Below are 25,227 nucleotides of genomic sequence, written 5' to 3'. Positions count from 1 at the left end.
TAGAAAACAGCGATAGTAAATTAGAATCACTTGCAGAATTGAGCGATAGTGAATTGTGGGGAAATTTATTTTATTACTATTTTTTTAAATTTTTTTTAATTATTTATTTTTATTTATTATATTATAATTTATGTTTTTGTGTTTCAAACTTTATCATACCCGGGATATCTACTAGACTCTGTTTTGGACAGATTTAAGTGTGTTATTGTTAAGATTTACAGACCTACAATATAAAACGCCAAATTTCCATGCAAAATAATTGTACCGCTTTCAGCACCTAAAATCCGAAATAATCATACCACCAGGGAGGTTAAAGGGGGAGGAATTTTTGTGCTGTTCGTTTGTTGGGAATAACCCAACTCATGTGCTCTCTCCTTTGCCATTACCTCTTTATGTTGTATTTTAGATACACAAGAAACTCTTCAGGTGCCCATTGTAAGGCTGAATTTCATATGTGTTGCTATACTTTCAAGACAGTGTACCTAGCAGACAAGCCAGTCATTTAATTCATTGCTATAAATTGTACTCTCATACTGTTGATTAGCGTACCTCCGATAGATTAGAGTGGTCCATGCAGTGCACCCTGTGTGTAATGGGGTGCTTCCACGCAAATATTTGCAAACATTTGCAGCGGAGACTTCTGCTTTTATTTAAATGGAAATAGATTTTAAACCACATTTCAAACCTGCTACCCATCAGGCTTGAATTTTGTATTGTATTGTTCATAAAAACATATTTACCAGTCCTCCAATCATATTTTTCATCATTTCTGATAGGGCAGTGTAAAAAAAAAAAAAAAAAAAAAGACAGAAGCCTTTTATGCCAGTGTCTTTCAATTACAGAACTCGTGACTTCTACATCATCTTCATGTGGAAGTCATCAGAGTCCTGCCAAGAGCTCATTGAATTTTTTTTGTGAAATGATTTTATAGTGTGACAGGATGACAGGAAGCAAAGATGATTTATGAGCCTAGACTTGGCAAAGCACGATCGCCCTCTATTCAAGAGGTAACACAGCCATGCTTTTTGGGGAGCAGTCTTTCAGCCCAACAATGAACATGCATACTATAAAATGATTGGGTAGTACAGCACACAAACACATAACAAAAGAAAAGTGATAACCAATGTATCTAAAAGTTCTTTATGGTGCAGGTTAAAATAAACTGCAACTAGTTACTATCGGTTGCATTTATAAAAAAAAAAAAAAAAAAAATATGCATAGCAATTCCTCCAGTGAAAGTGCATGTACATTGGTTCTGTGCGAATGTGGCAAAACACAAATGTTATTAGGCTATTTTCTGTGCTGGTTGAATGTTTTCAATTGAGTTAAAACAGAAAATACCACATTCGGCCACTGGATGGTGCTAGGTAATAAAAGGAAATTTCTTGGACACTTAGCACCATCTAGCGGGCCAAACGCAGCAATTCCATTTTAAATCAATGAGAAACATCCCACCAGCACAAGAAATAGTTTTTTTTGTCCTATTCGAACAAAAATAATGTACATGTACTTTCATTAGGCGAATTACTATGTAATTTTTTTTTTTTTATAAAACATGCCTACATATGACCGTACCTCCTCTTTACACTTGTTTTGGGAAATAAACTCAAGAGTCAGCAATAACTCTACAAGGTAGACAAACATATTTAAAGTCTATTATTAAAATTCCAATATGATGATCTTTTTATGGAGGTCTAAAATGAGGATAGAGAAAGAAACTCCAGGGGGAGGGGTTCCTCTATAGCAGACTGTCAGGAGCAGTACAAACACTGTAAAACTGAACTCAAGGTAAAAAAATACTCAATTTAGTCGAGTTGCAATTGAAAAAAATATCCTTTTTTATCATCATTACACATAATTCATATACTAAATGTTAAATCAGGTAGGTAGCCACACCTACCTTGGACCAACCATATTTTTCACTTGGCACCCTGCCAATTCCTACCTCGACCCTGCTTTGTGCATTTTCATATACCAAAGGGTAGCAACCCTATTATGTATTTAACCATTTGTTCAGCTACGTCACTTCCCTCACCTTTGAATAATAAAGTAGGACTTCAAAATAATAGTCAGTATATATATTTATTTTTTCCTGTTATACAAGCATGGGACATCAGATTATCATAAATTAAAAATGGCTTATTGCATCCACAAAAGTATACACCTGCTTCATCGCTAACCCTGGAATGTAGACAATGCCTTGCAGAATAAAATTATCAAACATCATTATTATACAGTATTTATATAGCGCTGTCAGTTTACGCAGCACTTTACATTGGGGCAGACAGTACAATTACAATACAATTCAATACAGGGGGGAATCAGGGGGTCCTGCTCGTTAGAGCTTACAACCTAGGAGGGAGGGTCAAATTATACAAAACGGTAATAGCTGTGGGGGATGAGCTAATGGAGAAAATAGTGCAGTTGTTAGATGGAGGCAGGATAGGCTTCTCTGAGAAGGAATCGCCTAAAAGTGGATACATTTGGAGACAGTCTCACAGATTGGGGTGGCTAATTCCAGAGGATGGGCGAGGCTCGGGAGAAGTCCTGGAGATATGGGAGGAGGTGATGAGGGAGCTAGAGAGCAGGAGTTCTTGGGAGGAACGAAGAGGGCGATTAGGTTGGTATTTTGAGACTAGGCTAGTGATGTAGCTGGGGGCAGAGTTGTGGGTGGCTTTGTAAATTATTGTTAGTATTTTGAATTTAATTCGTTGGGCAAGTGGCAGCCAATGGAGGGATTGGCAGAGAGGGGTAGCAGACACTGTGCGGTTTGTAAGGTGGATGAGACTGGCAGCAGCATTCATGATGGACTGAAGGGGGGAAAGTCTATTTAAAGGTAAGCCAATGAGGTGGGAGTTGCAGTAGTCAAGGTGAGAGATAACCAGGGAGTCAATCAGGAGCTTTGTGGTTTCATTGGTTAGAAAGGGACACAGTTTAGAGATGTTGCAGAGGTTGAGGCAGCAAGCTTTGGAAAGTGATTGGATGTGGGGCCGAAAGGAGAGTTCAGAGTCCAGGATAACACCTAGTACCCTGACATATGGGGACGGGTGGATTGTTGTGCCATTGCTTTTGACAGATAAGTCAGGGGCAAGAGGCACGTGGGGAAGGAAATATTATAAGCTTGGTTTTGTACAAAGTTGAGTTTGAGGAAGTGGTGTGATATCCATACAGATATGGCTGTTAGTAAGTTAGTGATGCGTGAGGAGACTGATGGACTGAGTTGAGGGGTGGAGAGATAGATTTGTGTATCGTCAGCATAGAAATTATATTGAAAGCCGTGAGAGGCTATCAGCTGACCCAGGAAAGAGGTGTAGATTGAAAATAAGAGGTCCAAGAACAGAACCTTGGGGGACCCCCATGGAGAAGGGAAGAGAAGTGGAGGAAGTAGAATTGGTAGAATTGTGACACTGAAGGTGCATTGGGATAGGTAGGATGAGAGCCACTGAAGAGCACAGTCACGGAGACCAAGGGAGTAAAGTTTTTTGAGGAGGAGGGGGTGGTCAACCGTGTCAAAGGCAGCTGAAAGGTCCAGAAGTAGGAGTACAGAATAGCGTCCGTTGGTTTTTGCAGTTAGTAGGTCATTTGTGAGTTTTAAAAGAGCAGTTTCTGTGGAGTTTCGAGGGCGAAATCCAGATTGAAGGGGATCAAGAAGGTTATTCTTAATCAGGTGGTCACTCAGTTGGTTGTAAACCAGGCATTCAAGGAGTTTAGAGGAAAAGGGGAGCAAGGAGATAGGGCGTAGGTTGTTAAGCTTGGTAGGGTCCAAGGACGGCTTTTTAAGTATGGGGGTGACCAGTGCATGTTTTAGAGCATTGGGGAAAATGCCAGAGGTGAGGGAGAGATTGAAGATGTGGGTTAGAGAGTGTAGGATAGAGTGAGAGGGTAGTATTTGAGAGGGAATAGGGTCCAAGGAGCAGGTGGTTAGGTGGGCGTTAGAAAGGAGTTTAGCAACTTCGTCTGTAGTAGCAGATTTGAATAAGGGGAGTGTCAATTGTACCTGTTGACATGGGGTCTTAACTGGGGGAGATACCTGTAGAGTGGAGATTTCATCACGGATTGTATCAATCTTGTTTTTGAAGTGATTAGCGATCTCCTGGGCAGTGAGTGAGTCAGTGGGTGGAGGACAAAGTAGAGAGTTGAAGGTAGAGAAGAGTTTACGGGGACTGGATGAGAAGGTGTTAAGAGTTGTAAAATAGGTCTGCTTGGCAGTGTGGAGGAAAGAATAGTATTTTTGGAGGGCAGATTTGTATTGGTTGAAGTCTTTGAGAGACTTAGTCTTGTGCCACAGGCACTCAAGAGCGTGACTACGTTTTTTGAGAATTTTAGTATCATCTGTTTGCCAGAGTTGTAGGGGTCAAGGCCTGATTCTACGTGTAGTGAGGGGAGCGAGCTTGTCCAGGGTCGAGGACAGGTATTTATTGTAGATGGAAGTGGCTTGGTTGGGGCAGGACAGGGGAGAGATTTTGTCATAGAGGTGGTCAGTAGCAGAATAGAGAAGAGGAGAGGAGAGGAGAGGAGAGGAGAGGAGAGGAGAGGAGAGGAGAGGAGAGGAGAGGAGAGGAGAGGAGAGGAGAGGAGAGGAGAGGAGAGGAGAGGAGAGGAGAGGAGAGGAGAGGAGAGGAGAGGAGAGGAGAGGAGAGGAGAGGAGAGGAGAGGAGAGGAGAGGAGAGGAGAGGAGAGGAGAGGAGAGGAGAGGAGAGGAGAGGAGAGGAGAGGAGAGGAGAGGAGAGGAGAGGAGAGGAGAGGAGAGGAGAGGAGAGGAGAGAGAGAGACTAATAAGGTGATGGTCGGAGAGAGGAAAAGGATTGTTTGAGAAGTTGCATGGAGTGCATAGGTAGGAGAATACAAGGTCAAGGGTGTTGCCATCAGAGTAGAAGCCTGTACCCATTGCTTCAGGTCAAATGAAGAGGTTAGACTAAGAAGTTTAGAAGTAGCAGGAGTGTTTGTATTAGCAGGGATGCTGAAATTACAGAGAAGGATTGTGGGAATTTCCGAAGAGAGAAAGTAGGGTAGCCAGGCAGAAAACTCATCAAGGAAAGTCGATAATGGTCCAGGGGGCCGGTAGATCACAGCAATTCTTAGGGAAGTTGGAGAGAATAGACGTATACAGTGAGCTTCAAATGATGAGAGGGAAAGAGGGAGGGGAGTGAATATCCTGGAAGGTGCTTTGGGGGGATAGGAGGAATCCCACTCCACCTCCCTTGCGTCCATTAGGCCTAGGGGAGTGAGTGCAGTGAAGGCCACCCTGGGAGAGGGAAGCAGGAGAAGGAGTATATAAAATAAAATTAAAAAAAATATATATTAAACATTTTTTTTTTAGATATCTATATTTATGTTAACATAATAAAATCTAAAAATAATATTAAAACAAATGTCATTGTGCTGTGCACATCAGAAAAAGGTCCATGACTAGAGTGCAGACAGGAGGAGATTCACCCCCCCCCCCCCCGTCTGATAATCAAATATTCACTAAAAAACGGTTCTGTCTCAAACTCTCCGCAGCCGAGGAACCATGTTACGTTCTAAGACGTTGCCATAGTAACCTTTCCGCATCTCAGACTTTCACATGACTAGCGTTCCGGCCTCACTTGTTTTTTTTTCCCCCATTTTATCAATAAAGGGATTTGATTTTGTAATATTCACTTGGTGTTCCTGAGGATTCATAAGAAAATTTGTAAAAAATAAAAACAAACAGGACTGATATCCAATATTTGTGTTTGGTATTATTTGTTGTTATGAAAAAGTAAATCTTACCAATGTATGGTAATATTTTCAATATCTTGTTTCTAAGTATAGCTTGAAATTGTTTATGTATTTGGTGGCAGTTATATTTTCTTCTCTAGATGCACATTGTAATTTGCAGTCATTAATAATGTTTACAATGTAAGTCTAGGTGTCAGTCAACTGAAAAACAATGCCCTCCCTATGTGACAGACAACGCAAAAGTTGTTAAAGTGGAACAATAGGCAAAACTTTTTTTTTGATAGAGTAAGGGAGGGTTATAGAACCAGTGTCCCCATTGAAAGATTTCCCCTCTTTTACTTTTCTGGGGACAACCCAAAAATTGGGATTTTCTTTTACTTTTAATGATAATGGTAAAGCGGGACAAATAGAGAGGTTTTGCCTTTAGTTATACTTTAAAGCAGGGATAAGCAATTAGCAGACCTCCAGCTGTTGCAGAACTACAAGTCCCATGAGGCATAGCAAGACTCTGACAGCCACAAGCATTACACCCAGGGGCAGAGGAATGATGGGAGTTGTAGTTTTGCAACAGCTGGAGGTCCGCTAATTGCATATCCCTGCTTTAAAGTCAAACTTTAATGCTTCTACGGTGTTATTGCTATAATGTGCAAGTACACTACTATATTGAAAAAAATATTGGGACACCTGCCTTTATAAGCACATGAACTTTAATAGCATCCCAGTGTTAGTCCGTAGGGTTCAATATTGAGTTGGCCCACCCTTTGCAGCTATAACAACTTCAACGCTTCGGGGAAGGCTGTCCACAAGGTTTAGAAGTGTGTATATGGGAATGTTTGACCACTCTTCCAGAAGTGCATTTGTGAAGTCAGGCACGGATGTTGGACAAGAAGGCTTGGCTCACATTCTCTGCTCTAATTCATCCCAAAGGTGTTCTATCGGGTTGAGGTCAGGACTCTGTGCAGGCCAGTCAAGTTCCTCCACCCCAAATTCACTCATCCATGTCTTTATGGACCTTGCTTTGTGCACTGGTGTGCAGTCATGTTGGAGCAGAAAGGAGCCATCCCCAAACTGTTCCCACAAAATTGGGAGCATGAAATTGCCCAAAATGTCTTGGTATGCTGACACCTTAAGAGTTCTCTTCACTGGAACTAAGGGGCCAAGCCTAACCCCTGAAAAACAACCCCACACCATAATCCCCCCTCCACCAAATGATTTGGACCAGTGCACAAAGCAAAGCATCTGGCACCTAGGTTTTACATGGCTACAGGAAAAGTTTCTGGATTTTCACGTATCCCTGCATTTTTTTTATATTGCTTGCAATTAAAAGCAACCTGTTAATTCAAACTTCATACGACATTCACAAGTGGTAGAAATAAGACAATTTTCTAATATGTAAGACTGTAGCTACATGCGAAGATACTGAAGATGCTTCAGGGTTTTTAATCATTGTTGGAAATCTTAATTTATATACAGCATTCATTTACTGTAGCTTAGCGGACACCTGTGCTGAACTCTGCTATAGGCAGATCTACAGTGGGTCCTAGGGAAGCTCTTTTTTTTTGTTTCTTCTATGCGCTGAAAATAATTTAGGCCACATCTTCACTCCTTTTCTCTTAGGCTTCACTCGTTCTTTTTATAGACCAGGTGAAACGTCTCCTTTTCTGCTGACAGCATGATGGATTGTAAACAGGGGCCTGGCATTAATACCTGGACCTGGGCCTGACTCCGAGACCCTGGGGCACAACAAGAACATATACAATAGGCAGGGATGAATCTACTTGTGTGTACTCATTATAGAAAGGTTTAATGCTGGCCATGCATGGAACAATGAACACGTCTAAAATTCAATGATTTTAACTCCTTCAGATCCGCGCTATAGCTGAATGACGTCCTCCTCTTTGCATGCGCCCCGCGCTGTGATCACCGAGTCAAGGAGACTCAAGTGATCACAGATCGGCGTAAGGGGCCGATCCCGACCCCTTACCACGTGATTGGCTGTCAGCCAATGACAGCTGATCACGTGATGTAAACAGAGGATCAGTAATTGTTTTTTTCTTCTCCTCACGCTGACAGCCAATCACCGGCTTCAGTGCAAGGGATATCGGTCCCGAAGAGGAAGAGGCAAAGCCGCCTCATCTGTGCCCACCAATACCGTCTTCCAGTGCCCACAGTGCCACCTGCCAGTACCCACACAGTGCCACCTATCAATGCTCATGAGTGCCACCTATCAATGCCCACCAGTGGTGCCAATCAGTGCCACCTATCAGTGTCAATCAGTGCCCATCACTGACACCCAGTGCCACCTATTAGTGCCCTTCAGTACCACCTATCAATGCCCATTAATGCAGCCTCATCAGCGTACATCAATGAAGGAGAAAAATTACCTGTTTGAAAAATGTATTAACAAAATATAAAACGTTTTTTTTTTTTTTAATTTCGGTCTTTTTTAGTTTAACAAAAAATAAAAAACCCAGAGGGGATCAAATACCACCAAAAGAAAGCTCTATTTGTGGGGAAAAAATGATAAAAATTCCATTTGGGTACAGTGTTGTATGACCGCACAATTGTCGTTCAAAGAGTGACAGAGCTAAAAGCTGAAAATTGGTCTGGGCAGGAAGGGGGGTTTAGGTGCCCAGTAAGCAAGTGGTTAAACACTCACTTGACACAAAAGAGGCATATCGGTTTGGTTGAATTTGATTGATCCTTTTCAATAAATAAGGTTTTTATCAAACTGTCAATCTAGTAAAAAAAAAATTAATTATTGCATTTTCTGGTTGATGTATGATGTACTACAGCGATATGCAATTAGTGCATATCGACCTCCAGCTGTTGCAAAACTATAAGTCCCATCATGCCTCTGCCTCTGGGTGTCATGCTTGTGGCTGTCAGAGTCTTGCTATGCCTCATAGGACTTGTAGTTCTGCAACAGCTGGAGGTCCGCTAGCTGCATATCCCTGATGTACTATTTCAACTATGACCAGCTATAAATTAGGAAAGGGACAACATGAATGCCTGCTAGGAAACTTTAGTATATTGACGTAGACACTTTTAAAAGTATCTAAAAGAAAAACCTATCTATTTAGTTAACCATACCAACCAGATTCTTCCTCTTATTATCTCACAAATGACAAAATATACACATTGGGGTATGCCTGGGCACAACCTAATCACACCATACGGCACAGATTTCCCCTGCTGTGCAGGACCCCCCACAGCAGTGCTGCCGGTTTCCACCCTCTCCTCTTCCACCGGCTGTTGCGGAGGGAAGTTTAATAATGGAGAGCAGGGGGAAGGGGCCCATTCACTATGTTCATTCATAACTGTAGCATAGCAAATCGTTTTCTATGCTTCAGTTTGCGAATGAACAGGAAACCACTCAGCAGAGTGCTTCTTGTTCATTCATGTCCAGTGCATATATATATATATATATATATATATATATATATATATATATATATATATATACACACACACACATACATATATATATATATATATATATATATATATATATATATATATATATATATATATACACACACACACACACGTTTAAACTTTGGGGTACACCCCTTTGGCTCCAAGGCAGTCCCTTCATAAGATGGTCCCTCTGGGAGAAGAGACATACTGATGCAGCACATGTTGGAGGGCCCATCAATCACAGGTTGTTTGCAGGAAATGTCGTGTTGCCCATATAAACCCTTTAACTATTTTACATTTCTACAGCAGAATGAGAGAATGGAAGTTTTTGCTTTTTTTCAGCTTCATAGTGTGCGCATCCAGAAAAAAACCCTTGTGTGAAAAAAAAAAAAAAAAAAAAAAAAAAAAAATCACAGCACACAGTAAAGTGCACAATGTTGGTTTGACTCTCCCCCGAAGAGAAAGGTCCTCAATAGCCTTAGTTCTCCCCAGGGCAGAAAGCTTCTCTACAGGGGCAGGGCACTCTAGTCCACCTACTGATGAAGGCAGGTGGACCCTAATCCATAGGGACCAACCAAAGCTGTCCACCAAGCACTTTGTAGGGGCTCTTGTAACAGGAGTTCTCTTAGGTAGAGGAACAAAAACCCATTAAGGTCACAGATCCTCCTCCAGGCATCAGAACAGGCCCCCAAAAACCTGCCTACACTCTCCATCATCTGTGGAGAGAAATCACAAATAAGGCTGGTCCATGACAGAACGATTTTTTTTCCTGGGACTACAAGATTCCCCCATAAACACAGACAGTGTTGACAGGTGAATCCCTCACACAAAGCCATTGTTTTCCACCAGGGGATAGGGGGGGTGGAGATGCCGTCTATGCAGGGAGAACTACATACCTCCTAACTTTTTGCACTAGGAATGAAGGACACCTAGTAGCAAAAGTATGCAAACATAGGACACACCCCCTGCCACGCCCACCTTAAAAGAGTTCTACCAAAAAAATGTTAAACCCACAAGTGCTTTTTTTTTTAACCTCTACTATTCCTTTATACTGGCTTTTGAAATTTACCAGAAAATTTTAAATCGGATGAAAGGTTTAGCACTGTTTAACACTTTTTGAAAGATAAATAGTGCATTTTATACACAACTTTATAGAGCAGACCAAATTGAGGGACAAATTAGGAGGAAAGAGGGACTTTGTTCCAAATCAGGGACAATGCCACAAAATTAGGGACAATTGGGAGCTATGGAACTATAGAAGCCACTAGCAATAACCGCATGTAAAATCCGGCAGGCTGGTCGTACCCAAGTTGATCGATCAATCATCTTGGGTACATTCAGCCTGCCCATACATGGTTCAAATCTCGGTCGGTCCCTGCTGAACTGGCCAAGATTCGAACAAATGCAAATAAAATGGGCCAAGTGCAAGACAGACCTTCTGGGCAGAATAAAGATTGCTCCAGGCTATCCAGGGAGAATGGAAGGAATAATTCTGACACTTTATCATGAGAGAATGCTGGATTCCGAAACAGGTAATGTGGGTCAGGTATTAACACTGGAACTGCTACCCAGGGAGAGTTGCATTTAGTACTAGACTGGCCACTTCAAGTCTATAAAGCAGCACTTCATCTATTTTTATTCATGCAGTTTTAAATCGTGTGAAGCGATGTAAAAGTAAAGGGTTGTTTTACAAGCATGGAGATATTGGGCATTGCTCACTGCATAACATAAATAAGCATCAGGGTGTTAGACATCAACAAAAGTAGTAGTTGGGTTTGCTGGATATCATTTATCTTCTTAAATGGTCTCACCCTAAATCCAAATTTCGGTGTGACATACAGTGGGGACGGAAATTATTAAGACCCCCTTAAATTTTTCACTCTTTGTTATATTGCAGCCATTTGCTAAAATCATTTAAGTTCATTTTTTCCTCATTAATGTACACACAGCACCCCATATTGACAGAAAAACACAGAATTGTTGACATTTTTGCAGATTTATTAAAAAAGAAAAACTGAAATATCACATGGTCCTAAGTATTCAGACCCTTTGCTGTGACACTCATATATTTAACTCAGGTGCTGTCCATTTCTTCTGATCATCCTTGAGATGGTTCTACACCTTCATTTGAGTCCAGCTGTGTTTGATTATACTGATTGGACTTGATTAGGAAAGCCACACACCTGTCTATATAAGACCTTACAGCTCACAGTGCATGTCAGAGCAAATGAGAATCATGAGGTCAAAAGGAACTGCCTGAAGAGCTCAGAGACAGAATTGTGGCAAGGCACAGATCTGGCCAAGGTTACAAAAAATTTTCTACTGCACTTAAGGTTCCTAAAAGCACAGTGGCCTCCATAATCCTTAAATGGATGATGTTTGGGACGACCAGAACCCTTCCTAGAGCTGGCTGTCCGGCCAAACTGAGCTATCGGGGGAGAAGAGCCTTGGTGAGAGAGGTAAAGAAGAACCCAAAGATCACTGTGGCTGAGCTGCAGAGATGCAGTCGGGAGATGGGAGTAAGTTGTAGAGAGTCAACCATCACTGCAGCCCTCCACCAGTTTATGGCAGAGTGGCCCAACCGAAGCCTCTCCTCAGTGCAAGGCACATGAAAGCCTGCATGGAGTTTGCTAAAAAAAACACCCGAAGGACTCCAAGATGGTGAGAAATAATATTCTTTGGTCTAATGAGACCAAGATAGAACTTTTTGGCCTTAATTCTAAGCGGTATGTGTGGAGAAAACCAGGCACTGCTTATTACCTGTCCAATACAATCCCAACAGTGAAGCATGGTAGTGGCAGCATCATGCTGTGGGGGTGTTTTTCAGCTGGAGGGACAGGACGACTGGTTGCAATCGAGGGAAAGATGAATGCGGCCAAGTACAGGGATATCCTGGACGAAAACCTTCTCCAGTGCTCAGGACCTCAGACTGGGCCGAAGGTTTACCTTCCAACAAGACAATGAGCCTAAGCACACAGCTAAAATAACGAAGGAGTGGCTTCACAACTCCATGACTGTTCTTGAATGGCCCAGCCAGAGCCCTGACTTAAACCCAATTGAGCATCTCTGGAGAGACCTAAAAATGGCTGTCCACCAACGTTTACCATCCAACCTGACAGAACTGGAGAGGATCTGCAAAGAGGAATGGCAGAGGATCCCCAAATTCAGGTGTGAAAAACTTGTTGCATCTTTCCCAAAAAGACTCATGGCTGTATTAGATCAAAAGGGTCCTTCTACTAAATACTGGGCAAAGGGTCTGAATACTTAGGACCATGTGATATTTCAGTTTTTCTTTTTTAATAAATCTGCAAAAATGTCAATTCTGTGTTTTTCTGTCAATATGGGGTGCTGTGTGTACATTAATGAGAAAAAAAATGAACTTAAATGATTTTAGCAAATGGCTGCAATATAACAAAGAGTGAAAAATTTAAGGGGGTCTGAATACTTTCTGTCCCCACTGTATACTAACAAGCCTCTCTAAAAAGGAGAAACTGCTTCTGGATACAAGACATTTTTCATAGCCGCCTCCTTAAATGAAAGTTCACACTTTGCCATTGCTGAACCAAAATATAGACCCGTGATTGGTACTATTTCTCAAATCCCAGGGGGTAAGGCATTCCATTATAGACATGTGAAAAAAAATGCACTTACCCAGATATTACTTTTTTTTATTTAAAGTGGCTTATTTTCAAGTACCTTTCCAAAAGAATCTGCTCTAGAGCAGTATATATGTTGTGGTGCAATAAGCTTTACTGTAAAATGCACAATGCAGTGGGGTGCCATTCACAATAAAGATCACTGCAAAACACCACACATAGAGCAGGTGGACAGAGATGTGTAGTTGTGCATAGAGCAGTACAGAAGACCAAAACTAACGTGCACTACTCATTCTGAACAAACAAAAGTGAAGGAGAGAAGGGGAGGTTTGGTAGGTAATGGAAAATGTGACAAGTAGGTAGAAAAACACAAGAAACAATTCACAAAATATAGATTACAGGGCCATAACTTAGTGGATGCATATGGATTGTTTTTGGAGAATAAGGATAATCGATTATGGTCACTTTAAAGTGGGACTTCACCCCTAAAAAGGGAAGTTCCGCTTTTCTTCCTCCTCAACCCCCTCTTCAACTTTTGGATCTTTTTTTTTATGGGGAGTGGGTACCTGCTCCCACTTTTGCCCAGATCACCTAGGCGATCTAAGCAGTGTTTTGCCCACTGCAGCCTATTGGGACACATCACAGGTCCAAGAAGGCTGTGGGACCATTCACATTGCAGCGCGGCTCGTGTATGCTTTGTGGGAAACCTGCTGTGAAGCCGCAAGGAGTCACACCAGTTTTCCACAGTGAGCATGGTGGCGCTGGGGATCCGAAGACTGGCGAAGAACCAGCCCAGATAAGGACAGCGCTGGATCCCTGGACAGGTAAGTGTCCTTTTAATAAAAGTTAGCAGCTACAGTAATTGTAGCTGCTGACCTAGTTTCTGTTCAATGGAGAACAATTAAGCCTATGGTGCCAGGTTGGTGCAACTTCATTGAGCATGCACAATAGTTGTATTATCCCTGGCTGCCCCATGGCTGAAAAAGGAAGCCACCAGCAGCTTCAATAAAGATGGCACTGGTGGCTGTGGCGTGCCAGGGGAGAGCACAGCACACATCTCTGGAAAAGGGGGAATTATGGCACGTGCTACGGCCACGCTCCACTTTTTACTTAGAGGCCTGTTCACGCTAAAACATTTTGCGCCACAAGTTTTGTGTCTTCATGTATTGAGCCATGTTGCTGTGCACTGCCTGAAGCATCCCATTCAATATGAAAACAAATGACGTATCTTGCAACAGATCTATAAAGCGATTGAAAACCTTTCATTTTTTTTTTCTTTGTTTTTTTTTTCCACAATCAGCGGGGGCCATATATTCATGCAATGCATGAATATATCTATTGTGATAGAAGGGGTGGTAGGAGAGTGGGGGTGGCCGCCACTGGCTGTGAGCAATCCCTTCCATTAGTACAATATTCAGCTCCTTATTCCCTAAACACATGTATTGTTTTTTTAAGAAAATACCGATGTAATTAAAGTAAAATGCATCTAATACTAGTACACTTTATTAAGAGTGAAAATGCATCACACAGTCATCTCCACATATTCAGCAGGTTTACGAACACTTTGCAAGTGAAACAAGAAATATGATTTTTTACAAAAAATAAGATTATGTAAAAACATTTTGGTGACATATGGAATGATATGAAATTACATGTAAAATCGTAGGAGCAATATAGTGCCCAATAGTAGAGTAGTGCACATAGTACCATCTTAAGGTGGCCAGTTGGGCTCGTGTTCAGTTGTGTCGAAACAATCAGTGTGGAGTTGTATTAATATGGTGAGAGAACCAAAAGACTAACTATATATTTATTATTATTATTTCATGAATATACTTAGGAAGGAATATATATTATACAGGTGGTCCTTACCTATAAATGGGGGCCCAGGGATTGTTATGCCTGCTCTGCTGCTGCATACATGCTGTGGTCATGAAAACGCAAAGGGTTCCTCTCACAGCCGGAGTCTCTGATTTGCGTAAATTGCATCCAAATTACAGCCAGAGTTAAAGTAAAGTGGCTTTCCGTGGGGACACCCGATGAAGAGGAGGGGCCTGGAGCACCAGCGGTGGACCCCAGAAGAAGAGGATCAGGGCTGCTCTGTGTAAAACCACCACAGTATAGGCATGTTTTTTTCATTTTTTTTTTTAAATGAAAATAAAGGTTTACCACCACTTTAAGGGTTCCTCATTATTCACAGCCTTGGGCTCTGATTGGCTGCCCGCAGCCTTTTATTACAGGAGGAGTCTGAGATAGCTCTTTGACTACCCTAGTTTCAGATTCAACCAATAATAAAAGGCTGTAGGCAGCCAATCAGAAGCCAAGGCTGTGAATAATGAGGAACCCTTACTATTCCGTCACAGTAGAGCGGCCAGCCTATAACCCCGACATAATGGCATGGGGATATTGGCTGGCCGCTCTGCTGTAAGCATGTGGTCGGCTAGGGCGTCAGACTCAGCACACTCGGGACGGCGCTGGACTAATTTCTGTGCCCCTCTAAATGTTGCGCCCTGGCTGCGTTCCCCCTCCAGCGCTATGCTAGTGATGCCAAGTAAGTAATAGAAAAAGATCAACAGCAGGGAGTCCTGGCAATTAGGTCTTTGCCCTCTGACTGCTTTTTTTTTTTTTTTTTTTGGCACAGCTTTCACAATTTCTCTTTAAAGCTGGCCATGGATAGATCTGGCTGAATTTTGATCCATATGTGGTCGCTCCCGCTCCAAAGAAGTTGATCCAACTACTGAATGGGCTTGTTGGAAAGTTCCCTGCTGTCAGAATACAATGTCCCAGCAGTGGGAAGGATTCCTCTATCTGCCTCGATTGTGTGGATGGGGGAATCCGTACATTCCTTTCTTACCTAAACTTGCAAAAAAAAAATAGCGTAAGAACTACTTTCAAAATAGGTGCAACTCCAAAAGGAGATGATTTCATCGCTTCCATCGCAGACAATAGCGTGCAACTTTGAAACCATCAAATCGCATGACAAGTCGCACCGGTGTGACCGGGGGCTGAGACCTAGGACTGCAGTGCTACAACGTGCTATCTGAAGACAGATACAATGTTTTATAGAGAAGTCTACAACGTTGTCCTCATCCAGTCACAGCAATTATGTATGATACATAATACATCATTCAGTAAAAAGTATACATTTCCACTTCCTCCAGCTTAGTTCCAGAATTTCTAACAATGATGTTCCATCATCGTCATTTCACAAGGCCTGGAGAAGGGTGAATGCTCATTTAACACAGTGTTCTTTAATTGCTTCAGCTGGAAGAAAATTTATCCTGTGAGAAAATCTTATTTTTATTTCTCTCCAGGATGTGGGAGGTGAAAACTATTTAATTTTGTCTGACAAAGCTATTCAAGATGAATCTGGGGTGAGGAGCTTAAAGAGGTATTAAACCCAAAAATAAAAAATGTTACATATTGCAGCTTAAAAATTCATAGATGTAGTGGCTGCATTCGTTTTTTTTTTTTTTTTTCTTTCCTTCCACCTGGTGATCTGGCCAGTAGGTCTGTTATTTTTCAACTTCCTTTAACCCCATCTTGCTCGGTCCCAGCATCCCTTTAACTTCGTTATTACACCCAGGGGGGCAGAAGGATCGGCCTAATCATGTGAACACTGATTGGCTGTCACAGTGGTCACATGAATATGAGTCAGTCCTGCTGACTCCTGTTTATTACTAGAGACCGTGAGCTGTCTTTGACAGCTCAGTCACTGTGCAGCGAGCATGCTCTCGGTAGCAAAAACCTCTGCTGCCCATGGACGCAGATGTGCGGTTTGTTGTTTTGTTAGTTAAGTCCATCTAAATCTGCTAGTCTAAAGTTAGATACACACTATACAATTTTCTGTAGATTTTTCCCTTCAGATTTACCAAAGCCATATAACATGAGATCAAACCTTGATGTCCTGTACACACGGTCGGATTTTCCGATGGGAAATGTGTGATAGGACCTTGTTGTCGGAATTTCCGATCGTGTGTGGGCTCCATCACTCATTTTCCATAGGAATTTCCGAAACACAAAGTTTGAGAGCAGGATATAAAATTTTCCGACAACAAAATGCGTTGTCGGAAATTCCGATCGTGTGTACACAAATCCGACGCACAAAGTGCCATGCATGCTCAGAATAAATTAAGAAATGAAAGCTATTGGCTACTGCCATGTTTATAGTCCCGACGTACGTGTTTTACGTCACCGCGTTCAGAACGATCAGATTTTCCGACAACTTTGTGCGACTGTGTGTATGCAAGACAAGTTTGAGCCAACATCCGTCGGAAAAAATCCATGGATTTTGTTGTCGGAATGTCCGATCAATGTCCGATCGTGTGTACAGAGCATAAGAGTTTTAATTTGTATGCAATTAGACAGGCTCTTGCACTACATGGTTTTGGTAAATCTAAAGGAAATCTGACAACAAAAGTTGTACAGTGTGTATGGGGTCTAACACTTCTCTTCCCCCCAGACTGACAACGCTGCTGTCCAAAGGTGTCTCCATTGCTTCTCTATCCAGAGTGGAGACACTCTAAGACAGGAGGTGTATTACTGGCCAGATCACCAGGTGAAAAAAAAAAAAAAAAAAGAAGAGGAAAAAAAGCCTAAAAAAGAAAAACAAATGATGCCACAATGTCAAATGATTAGTAACCGTCAATATATTATTGATTTGGGGTTTAGATTCACTTTAACTATTTTAGAAGACATGCCAGCAAGATTTAGGCCCCTTTCACACTAGTAGACCGATCTGATCAGTTTTTCAGGCAGACCCGATCGGACCCTCCAGGCTCCTCTATGAAGCGGCGGGTGTAAACAGACATGTGTACGTTTACACCCGCTGACATCCAATTCAATCCTATCCGCTAAAAACAGATAGACGGGATCTGTTCCCCATCCATCTGGCGGATCAGATCAGATGGCAGTCAGGTGTAAATGGACAGGCAGTCACCCATATTCACCCATAGAGGAGAGCGGGCTGCGTCTATGTCCCTTCTGCATACGCGGAGCAGACACAGGACCAGTCATCCGCCTGCTTTGCGGGGATCAGCGGACAGATTCCCGACTGAGCAGGTGGACTCCCACAAACAGGGCCGGAGCAAGAGGTGGGCAGAAGGGGCGGCTGTCCTGGGCGCAGTGTGTATTGTAGCGATGGGGGCTCCGCAAGTACCTTCTACTATAAGGCTAACAGGAGTAGTGATAGTGGCATCACTACTTCAGTCAGCCCAGCACTGGAAGCAGCGAGGAGAGGGAAAAAAAAAAAGGGGGAGTTGAGAGGAGGTGCGGGCTGTGCTCTCCCTCGTCATCCTCTTCCTAAGCTTGCACATAATGAGGGGAGGGGGGCGCCATTTGGCATCTCTGACCTGGGCACTGGATGATCTTGTCCCAGCACTGCCAGTGAAGCCCACCATGCGTGAAAGAGGCCTTAATGTCACATGTTAATAACGAAGGTACATTGTATAGACCATAATATCACATTTAGAATAATTTGGCGCTCTCTGTACATAAGATACGACTTCTTTATGTTAAATCAGTCACTCATCTCAGGCAAATACAGATTTTTACACCTTCCTTAAATGTTAATCACATAATACAAACATTATTGATCACTAATACAAATTTTTTTAAAAAGTCCCATGTAAATTCTTTAAAGTAGATTTGTGAACAAAATATTAAAACGCAACATTTGGGCCCCATTCACACTATAATGCGCAATATCGGGCATCACACTAATGCACTTTTTTGCGCACTGTTACACTACACACATAGGGCAGACTATTCATTTTAGTGGGCTGCCCTATGCATGGCAAGGTAGCTCAGGCACCTTTTTCAGCCTCATGGGTTTGATGTGCCATTAACAATGCAGCTTTAGGCCTCTTTCACACTTGTGCAACTTGGGACTGCAAAGTCGCATGACAAGTCGTAACTCCATGATTTCCAATGAGTACCATTCATATCTGTGCGACTTCAAAGTAGCCCCTGCTTTACTTTGGTCTGACTTTGATGCGTCTTGAGGTCCATAGACCTTAAGATTACACAGGCATTGCTTCAAGTCGTGTAAAAGTCACGGCAAAATCGTGGGAAAAAAATTGCGGGAAAAGTCTCACGACTTCCAGGTCACACAAATGTGAAACAGGCTTTAAAAGGAGTTGTAAATCAGAAGGATTATCTTAATGCATTCTATGCATCAAGATGAAAATCCTTTTGTATGTAGCAGCCTCCCCAGCACCCCCCTAAGTACTCTCTCCAGCAGTGTCCACGAATTTCTAAGCCCTCCGGGAGACTCCTGATTGGCTGAGACACAGCAGCGGCGCCATTGGCTCCCACAGCTGTCAAAGTCAATCAGCCAGTCATCATGGGAGAGAGGGGGCAGGCCGGGGCTCCGTATCTGAATGGACACACGGACACACGGAGCTGTGACTCGGCTCCAGTGCCCCCATAGGAAGCTGCTGACTGTGGGAGCACTCGATAGGAGGGAGGGACCAGGAGCAGCAAAGAGGGACCTGAAAAGAGGAGGATCTGGGCTGCTCTGTGCAAAACCAACTGCACAGAGGAGGCAAGTATGACAGGTTTGTTATTTTTTTTATTTTTTTTTTTAAATTCTTTAAACACTACTAGTTTTTTTTTCGTTCAAGGAAAAAAAACTGACAGCACAGGTCGGAGCCACTGTACTAACAATCCGATGTTAGTACAGAGATCTCCACTACTGTTCTATTGTGTTCTGACAGGGGGATGCCCCCAACCGCCCCACCCGCCAGAACACTCTGATCGGCGCTCTCAACCATTGGCTGAACGCCGATAGGGAGCCGGTCGGCTGCTGCATTTTCAGCATGCTCCTCCAACAGAAGCTGGTCAGACGTCTGGCTTTTGTCAGACCGGCTGCCATGTACACAGGCCGAATGCCGGACGGTTTTTATTGAACCGGCCGATGTCGCTTGACAGTTGATCTGTGTGTACTAGGCTTTAGGATGCATTCACACCAGCAAGCTGCTCTGATTGCACGGCTGCTGCTAAGGTGTTATAAATGTAATTTAATTTACAGATGATTCTGGAATGTACCATGGAAACCACTTATATATACACCGCACCCAAAGACATCCAACCACACACATAGATATCGGATTTGTTATTCAGAAAGCAGTGCTGGGACAAGATCTTCCAGCGCCCGGCGCAAGGAAGCCAAACTGCCCCCCTTAAATTATGTGCAAACTTAGGGGATGCTACCTCCAGCAGTCATCTGCTTGTCAAAACGTGGATCAGAATGAGCTTGTTGGCGCCCCCCATCCATGCAGTAAACCACTGTGCCTAGGGCAGCCGCCTCCCCTACCCACCCCTTGTCCCGACCCTGCCAGAAAGTTCCAAAAGGCCGCACACAATATTACATGTTTTACAGGGTGTCCTAAAAGTCGCCATATGTAGGGAAAATTTGAAACTGTAGATAAACGTACCCAAAATATTTTCATTATAAACTTTTACAAAATATTACATTTAAAAAAAGAATTAAAAATATAATCTAAAATAGGAAAATTTAACAAAATCATGTTATATTTTATATTTTCAATTATTATTTAAAATATATTCTGTAAATAATTTTGTAAAATGTTGTAATTAATATTTAGTAAATAAAAGGCACATTTAGCTACAATTTCCCATCTCCCCTATGTATGGAGACATTTGGGACACCCTGTATAATAAAAGTCATGTACACAGTCATTAAAAGTTGGACATTTGTTAGTAGGATCATTGTGCTGAGCACCACATATAATAACACACATAAACTGGCCATACACTACTAGTAATTGTGTCATTTTAAGAACATCTTTTTAATTTTCTGACGCTCCAAAGATGTGCTGGTAAGTTAATTGGCTCCTGTGTATATTGGCCCTAGTATATGTATGAATGAAGGCGAGTTAGGGACATTAGATTGTAAGCTCCTTGTGGGCAGGGACTGATGTAAATAGACAGTACTTAAAGCACTTGTCTGTCCTATATTCCTGACTCAAGAGATCTATTATCATTCTACAATCCCAACATCATACAATAAAATTAGATAAAGCACAAACCCATATAGGAGACTTTTTTTTTTAAAGAATGCAACACATATAAAAGCAAAATGCAATAAAAAATATTTATTTAGAATCTCTCCCACACTCCATTTCCACAACCACATTAAAGAACCCTACTCCGTACTATTTATAGCAATAATAAACCCCAAACCAAAATGTTATATATTGCAGCTTACCAATCATTAGATTTATTGGCTGTATTAGTTTTCTTTTCAGGCAGTTTTCACCTGATGGGCTGGTCATCAAGTCTTATTTTTCAACTTTCCTTAACAGACCAAGCTGTCCAGCAAAAGTAGCAGTTAGAGGGTTAAGGCAAACTATTTACCATTGACAGGGGTGCTTACAATGGTCAGCTTTTAATCAATTATGTTTTCTAATTTTAGGCTTTTTTTTTTTTTTTTTTTACTTTTTTTTTCCCCACCTGATGATCTGGCCAGTACCACTTCCTGTCTTACGGTTCCCCCACGCTGGATGGAGAAGCAATGGAGAGACTTTTGGACAGCAGCATTGTCAGTCTGGGGAGAGGAAAGTGTTAGATGTACAAGCAGATTTAGATGGACTTGACTAACAAACCTGAACACCAGCTAACATTTTAGGTAATTACAGCATCAGTTTCCATTTGGAATAAAGATTGTACATAAATAAAAGCTGACCATTGTAAGCACCCGTCAGTGTTAAACCGTTTGTTACCCCAACACTGCTGCACCATCTACTTGTATGGGAAAGTCTCCTGTTCTCTTTGTATTGCTTCCTTTGTGTGAAATTATTATTATTATTCAGGATTTATATAGCGCCAACAGTTTGCGCAGCACTTTACAATATGAGGGCAGACAGTACAGTTACAACACAGTACAGGAGGGATCAGAGGGCCCTGCTTATTAGAGCTTACAATCTAGAAGGGAGGGTCAAGTGGAAACAAAAAGTTAATAACTGTGGGGGATGAGCTGATGGACAAAATGAAAATACAGTTGTTAGGTGTGGGTAAGGTAGGCTTCTCTGAAGAGAAGGGTTTTCAGTGATCGTCTAAGAGCTAATAGAGTAGGAGATAAGCGGACAGATTGGGGTAAGGCATTCCATAGGATTGGAGAGGCTCTGGAAAAGTCCTGGAGGCGAGCATGGGAGGAGGTGACGAGGGAGCTAGAGAGAAGAAGGTCTTGAGAGGAATGAAGAGAACGATTAGGTTGGTATTTAGAGACTAGGCTAGCGATGTAGCTGGGGGCGAAATTGTGGATGGCTTTGCAAGTAGTTAATATTTTGAATTTAATTCTTTGGCCGACCGAAAGCCAGTGGAGGGATTGACAGAGAGGAGTGGCGGACACAGAGCGATTGGTAAGGTGGATGAGTCTGGCAGCAGCATTCATGATGGATTGAAGAGGTGATAGACTATGTAGAGGTAAACCAATGAGAAGGCATTTGCAGTAGTCGAGGCGAGAGATGAACAGCGAGTGAATTAAGAGCTTTGTTGTGTCATTGGTTAGAAAGGGGCGTATTTTGGAGATGTTGCGGAGGTTGAGGCGGCAGGATTTGGACAGTGATTGGACGTGGTGCTTGAAGGAAAGTCCAGGACTACACCTAGAACCTTGGCATGTGGGGATGGGCTTATAGTTGTGCCATCAATTTTGACAGAGTGATCAGGGGAAGGGGCATATGGGGGAGGAAAAATGATAAGTTCGGTTTTTAATAGACTGATTTTGAGGAAATGATATATCTGATAGTAAATTAGTGAAATCCCTGGTGATCCTGCTAGTCCCCTTGCTTTCCTATTAAAAACTGACCACACTGAGCAGGAGAACACACCATGGTAAGTTCTAGAATCTAGCTATGCTGGGAACTCAGCCTGCTCTCCTCCAATGATCAGACTTGTCCTGACACTCCCCCCACTGCACAGCCAACCATTCACTAGGAAGGAGGTGAAAATAAAGGAAAGACTTTGGGGTCACCATACTGGTGACGCCACAATAGGGATAAAACTTTTTTGCGGAAGGGAGTTTAACAAGACTCGTGGCCACTCTTTACAATTAGAAGAAAAGAGGTTTAATCTTAAACTACGTAGAGGGTTCTTTACTGTAAGAGTGGCAAGGATGTGGAATTCCCTTCCACAGGCGGTGGTCTCAGCGAGGAGCATGAATAGTTTCAAGAAACTATTAGATAAGCACCTGAACGACCGCAACATACAGGGATATACAATGTAATACTGACATATAATCACACACTTAGGCCCCTTTCAGACCTGCGGATCCGTATTTAGCCATCTGCTTGCTCAGCGGGGGATCGCTGCGTTGAACCGCCGAAGGACAAGTCTGTCTCTGGACACTGTGCAAGGACGGACCGGTCAGATCTCGATTCTCCTATATGGGGGGGGGGGGGGAGATCGGATGATTACGGACCGCCTGTCTGTTTTCATCTGATCCGATAGACGGATAGAAGATAGGACTTCCATCCGTCTGGATTTTGCGGAGCGGATCGGAGATGTATGGAGCGACCGTTCAGATCCGCCTGAAAAAACTGACAGGCGGATCTGAACGGTCCGCACATGTGAAAGGGGCCTTAGGTTGGACTTGATGGACTTGTGTCTTTTTCAACCTCAACTACTATTAAGACTAAAACACGGCCATCACATCTAAGAATTGTAAGCTGCAAAATATTACGTTTCTGTTTTTTGGGTTTAATACCACTTTTAAGTTGCACCACATGGGGAAAGATAATGGTTACCAATTTGATTACCTGTTGGTGCTAGAATACATTTTTTTTTTTTTTAAACAAAATTATTATTATTAACAACATTTTTATAAGTATTTTCATTAACAATACTAGTAATAATAATAGTAATAATTAAACATTGAGATTGATAAAAATAATAATAATAATAATTAGAAGTAATGAAAATTGTTCATTAGAAAAAAAAAAAAAAAATCATTCAAAAAAGAAGGAACAAAAATGGCATTCTGGTAGGAAAAGAAAAATCCAATCTATGACTAAATTATAATATTTTTTTTTACTCTTTGCTGTCAGCTTAGTTTGTTTTCTAGGGCAAAAATGCTTTAAAAAAAAAAAAAAAAAAGTGGTCTGATCTCCATACAATGTAATCGTTTTTATTTTCAATTTACATGAAAATATCTGTATGTAATAAACAATTTAAAAAAGAATGCTTTTAGATTTTTGCAAGATATTCCAATAAACTTAGAAAGTGGCATAGTGAGGCAATGGGCAGCATGAAATATATGAGACGATCTGATCAATGTCCAAAGAGCTGACAATCTATAATAAAAGGATAATGACTAAATATTAAGTTATAGGACCAAAAGCTAGCAATCTATTTTAGTTTTTTTTTTTTAGGTGTCATTACAGGGAGATGCCAGAGCCAGCTGGATATGCGGTGATATTTAACTCTGTGAGTGCTACACGACATGGACACCCCCCCCCCCCTTCTACCTCTGTTCCTTAAAGTAGTTTAGGAGACTCACCCCCCAGCTATGTTTCCCTTTCGGTCCCTGTCAGTCACACATTCCCCGGAGACCCCTCACCCCCCCCCCCCCAATGCCTCTACAGCCTGTCACAGCGGTGATGGGCGTCCAACAGGTGCCTAAGCCATATCGTCTTCCTCCGCTGAGTTAACCTCTCCAATCCTGGAGATATCAACTTAAACCATAGAAAAGGAACCCTTTCATGGAGAAGATCCTACGGGAATTAGGAAGCCATCCAAAGAAGGATAAAGTCGTTTCTTCACCCCAAAAAAACATTTCCAGAAATACAGAAAAAAGGGGGAGAGGGTCTCATCGCACTTACCGTCCTGAGGAACTGGATTTCGTCCTCGCCCTCTCCTCCTTCAGCCATGATGATGCTCTAGGTACCGTCCTTCTCTGCTACAGGATGGTCCCCGAGGTTGGCCGGCTCGGGTGGTCGTTGAGCGAACGGTAATCCGTGCGGTTTGAAGGGGGAGAGAGAGAGGTTGTGTGTACTCCCCTCTCTCTGTGCGGAGAGATGGCACAAGCACAGACCAAGGCAGATACTGACAGCCTCTCCTGGTGTACCCCTCCTCTGCTCTGTGATTGGTGGGAGCTGGGTTAGAACCAGCCAAATTGTCTGGGGGGGGGGGATGCAATAAAAAAAGGGAGGGGGGGGGGGAATACAGCTGCAAGTGCAAAACACAGAAGCTAAAATCTGCGAAGTGGCAGAGATGATTATAGGTAATTTATGGGGAGAGGAAGAATTCATTAGGAAAAGTCCTGCGGGAGAAATAGAAGTTAAATGGAAATAAAAAAAACTGTCGGCTTTGTTTAAAATACAGCAAAAAGGCAGGAATTCCAAGCAGAGCAGTCAGCAATCAGATTTCAGTGCTAAAAACGAATCAAATGGGTTACGGTACTCTACACAACGACCTTGAAAGCTGACCATCCACTATACAATCTGATTGTACAATCCATTTCATCATTTGTTGCTATAATTTTCAGCCCCAT

The 25,227-nt window shown here is 42.3% G+C and overlaps 1 protein-coding gene across 13 annotated transcripts in view; it reads right to left on the bottom strand.

Annotated features, from left to right (window-relative positions):
* The window catches only part of RYR1 (ryanodine receptor 1), a 302,237-nt gene extending 277,459 nt beyond the window's left edge, over positions 1 to 24,778 (bottom strand). For 8 of the 13 annotated variants that reach the window (XM_073598712.1, XM_073598716.1, XM_073598718.1 and 5 more), the window contains exon 1: positions 24,557 to 24,777. In XM_073598712.1, the coding sequence (XP_073454813.1) occupies positions 24,557 to 24,604 (48 nt within the window). In that variant the 5' untranslated portion in view covers positions 24,605 to 24,777. Of the gene's footprint in view, positions 1 to 24,556 lie in introns of all 13 variants that reach the window. The other 5 variants (XM_073598714.1, XM_073598720.1, XM_073598713.1 and 2 more) reach the window with 1 other exon arrangement.
* Between the last annotated feature and the right edge of the window lie 449 nt (positions 24,779 to 25,227).

The sequence above is a fragment of the Aquarana catesbeiana genome, linkage group LG09, assembly GCF_042186555.1.
Source record: "Aquarana catesbeiana isolate 2022-GZ linkage group LG09, ASM4218655v1, whole genome shotgun sequence".
Taxonomy (NCBI): domain Eukaryota; kingdom Metazoa; phylum Chordata; class Amphibia; order Anura; family Ranidae; genus Aquarana; species Aquarana catesbeiana.
The sequence above is the reverse complement of the archived record's forward strand: the minus strand, read 5'-3'. Positions and strand labels throughout refer to the sequence as shown.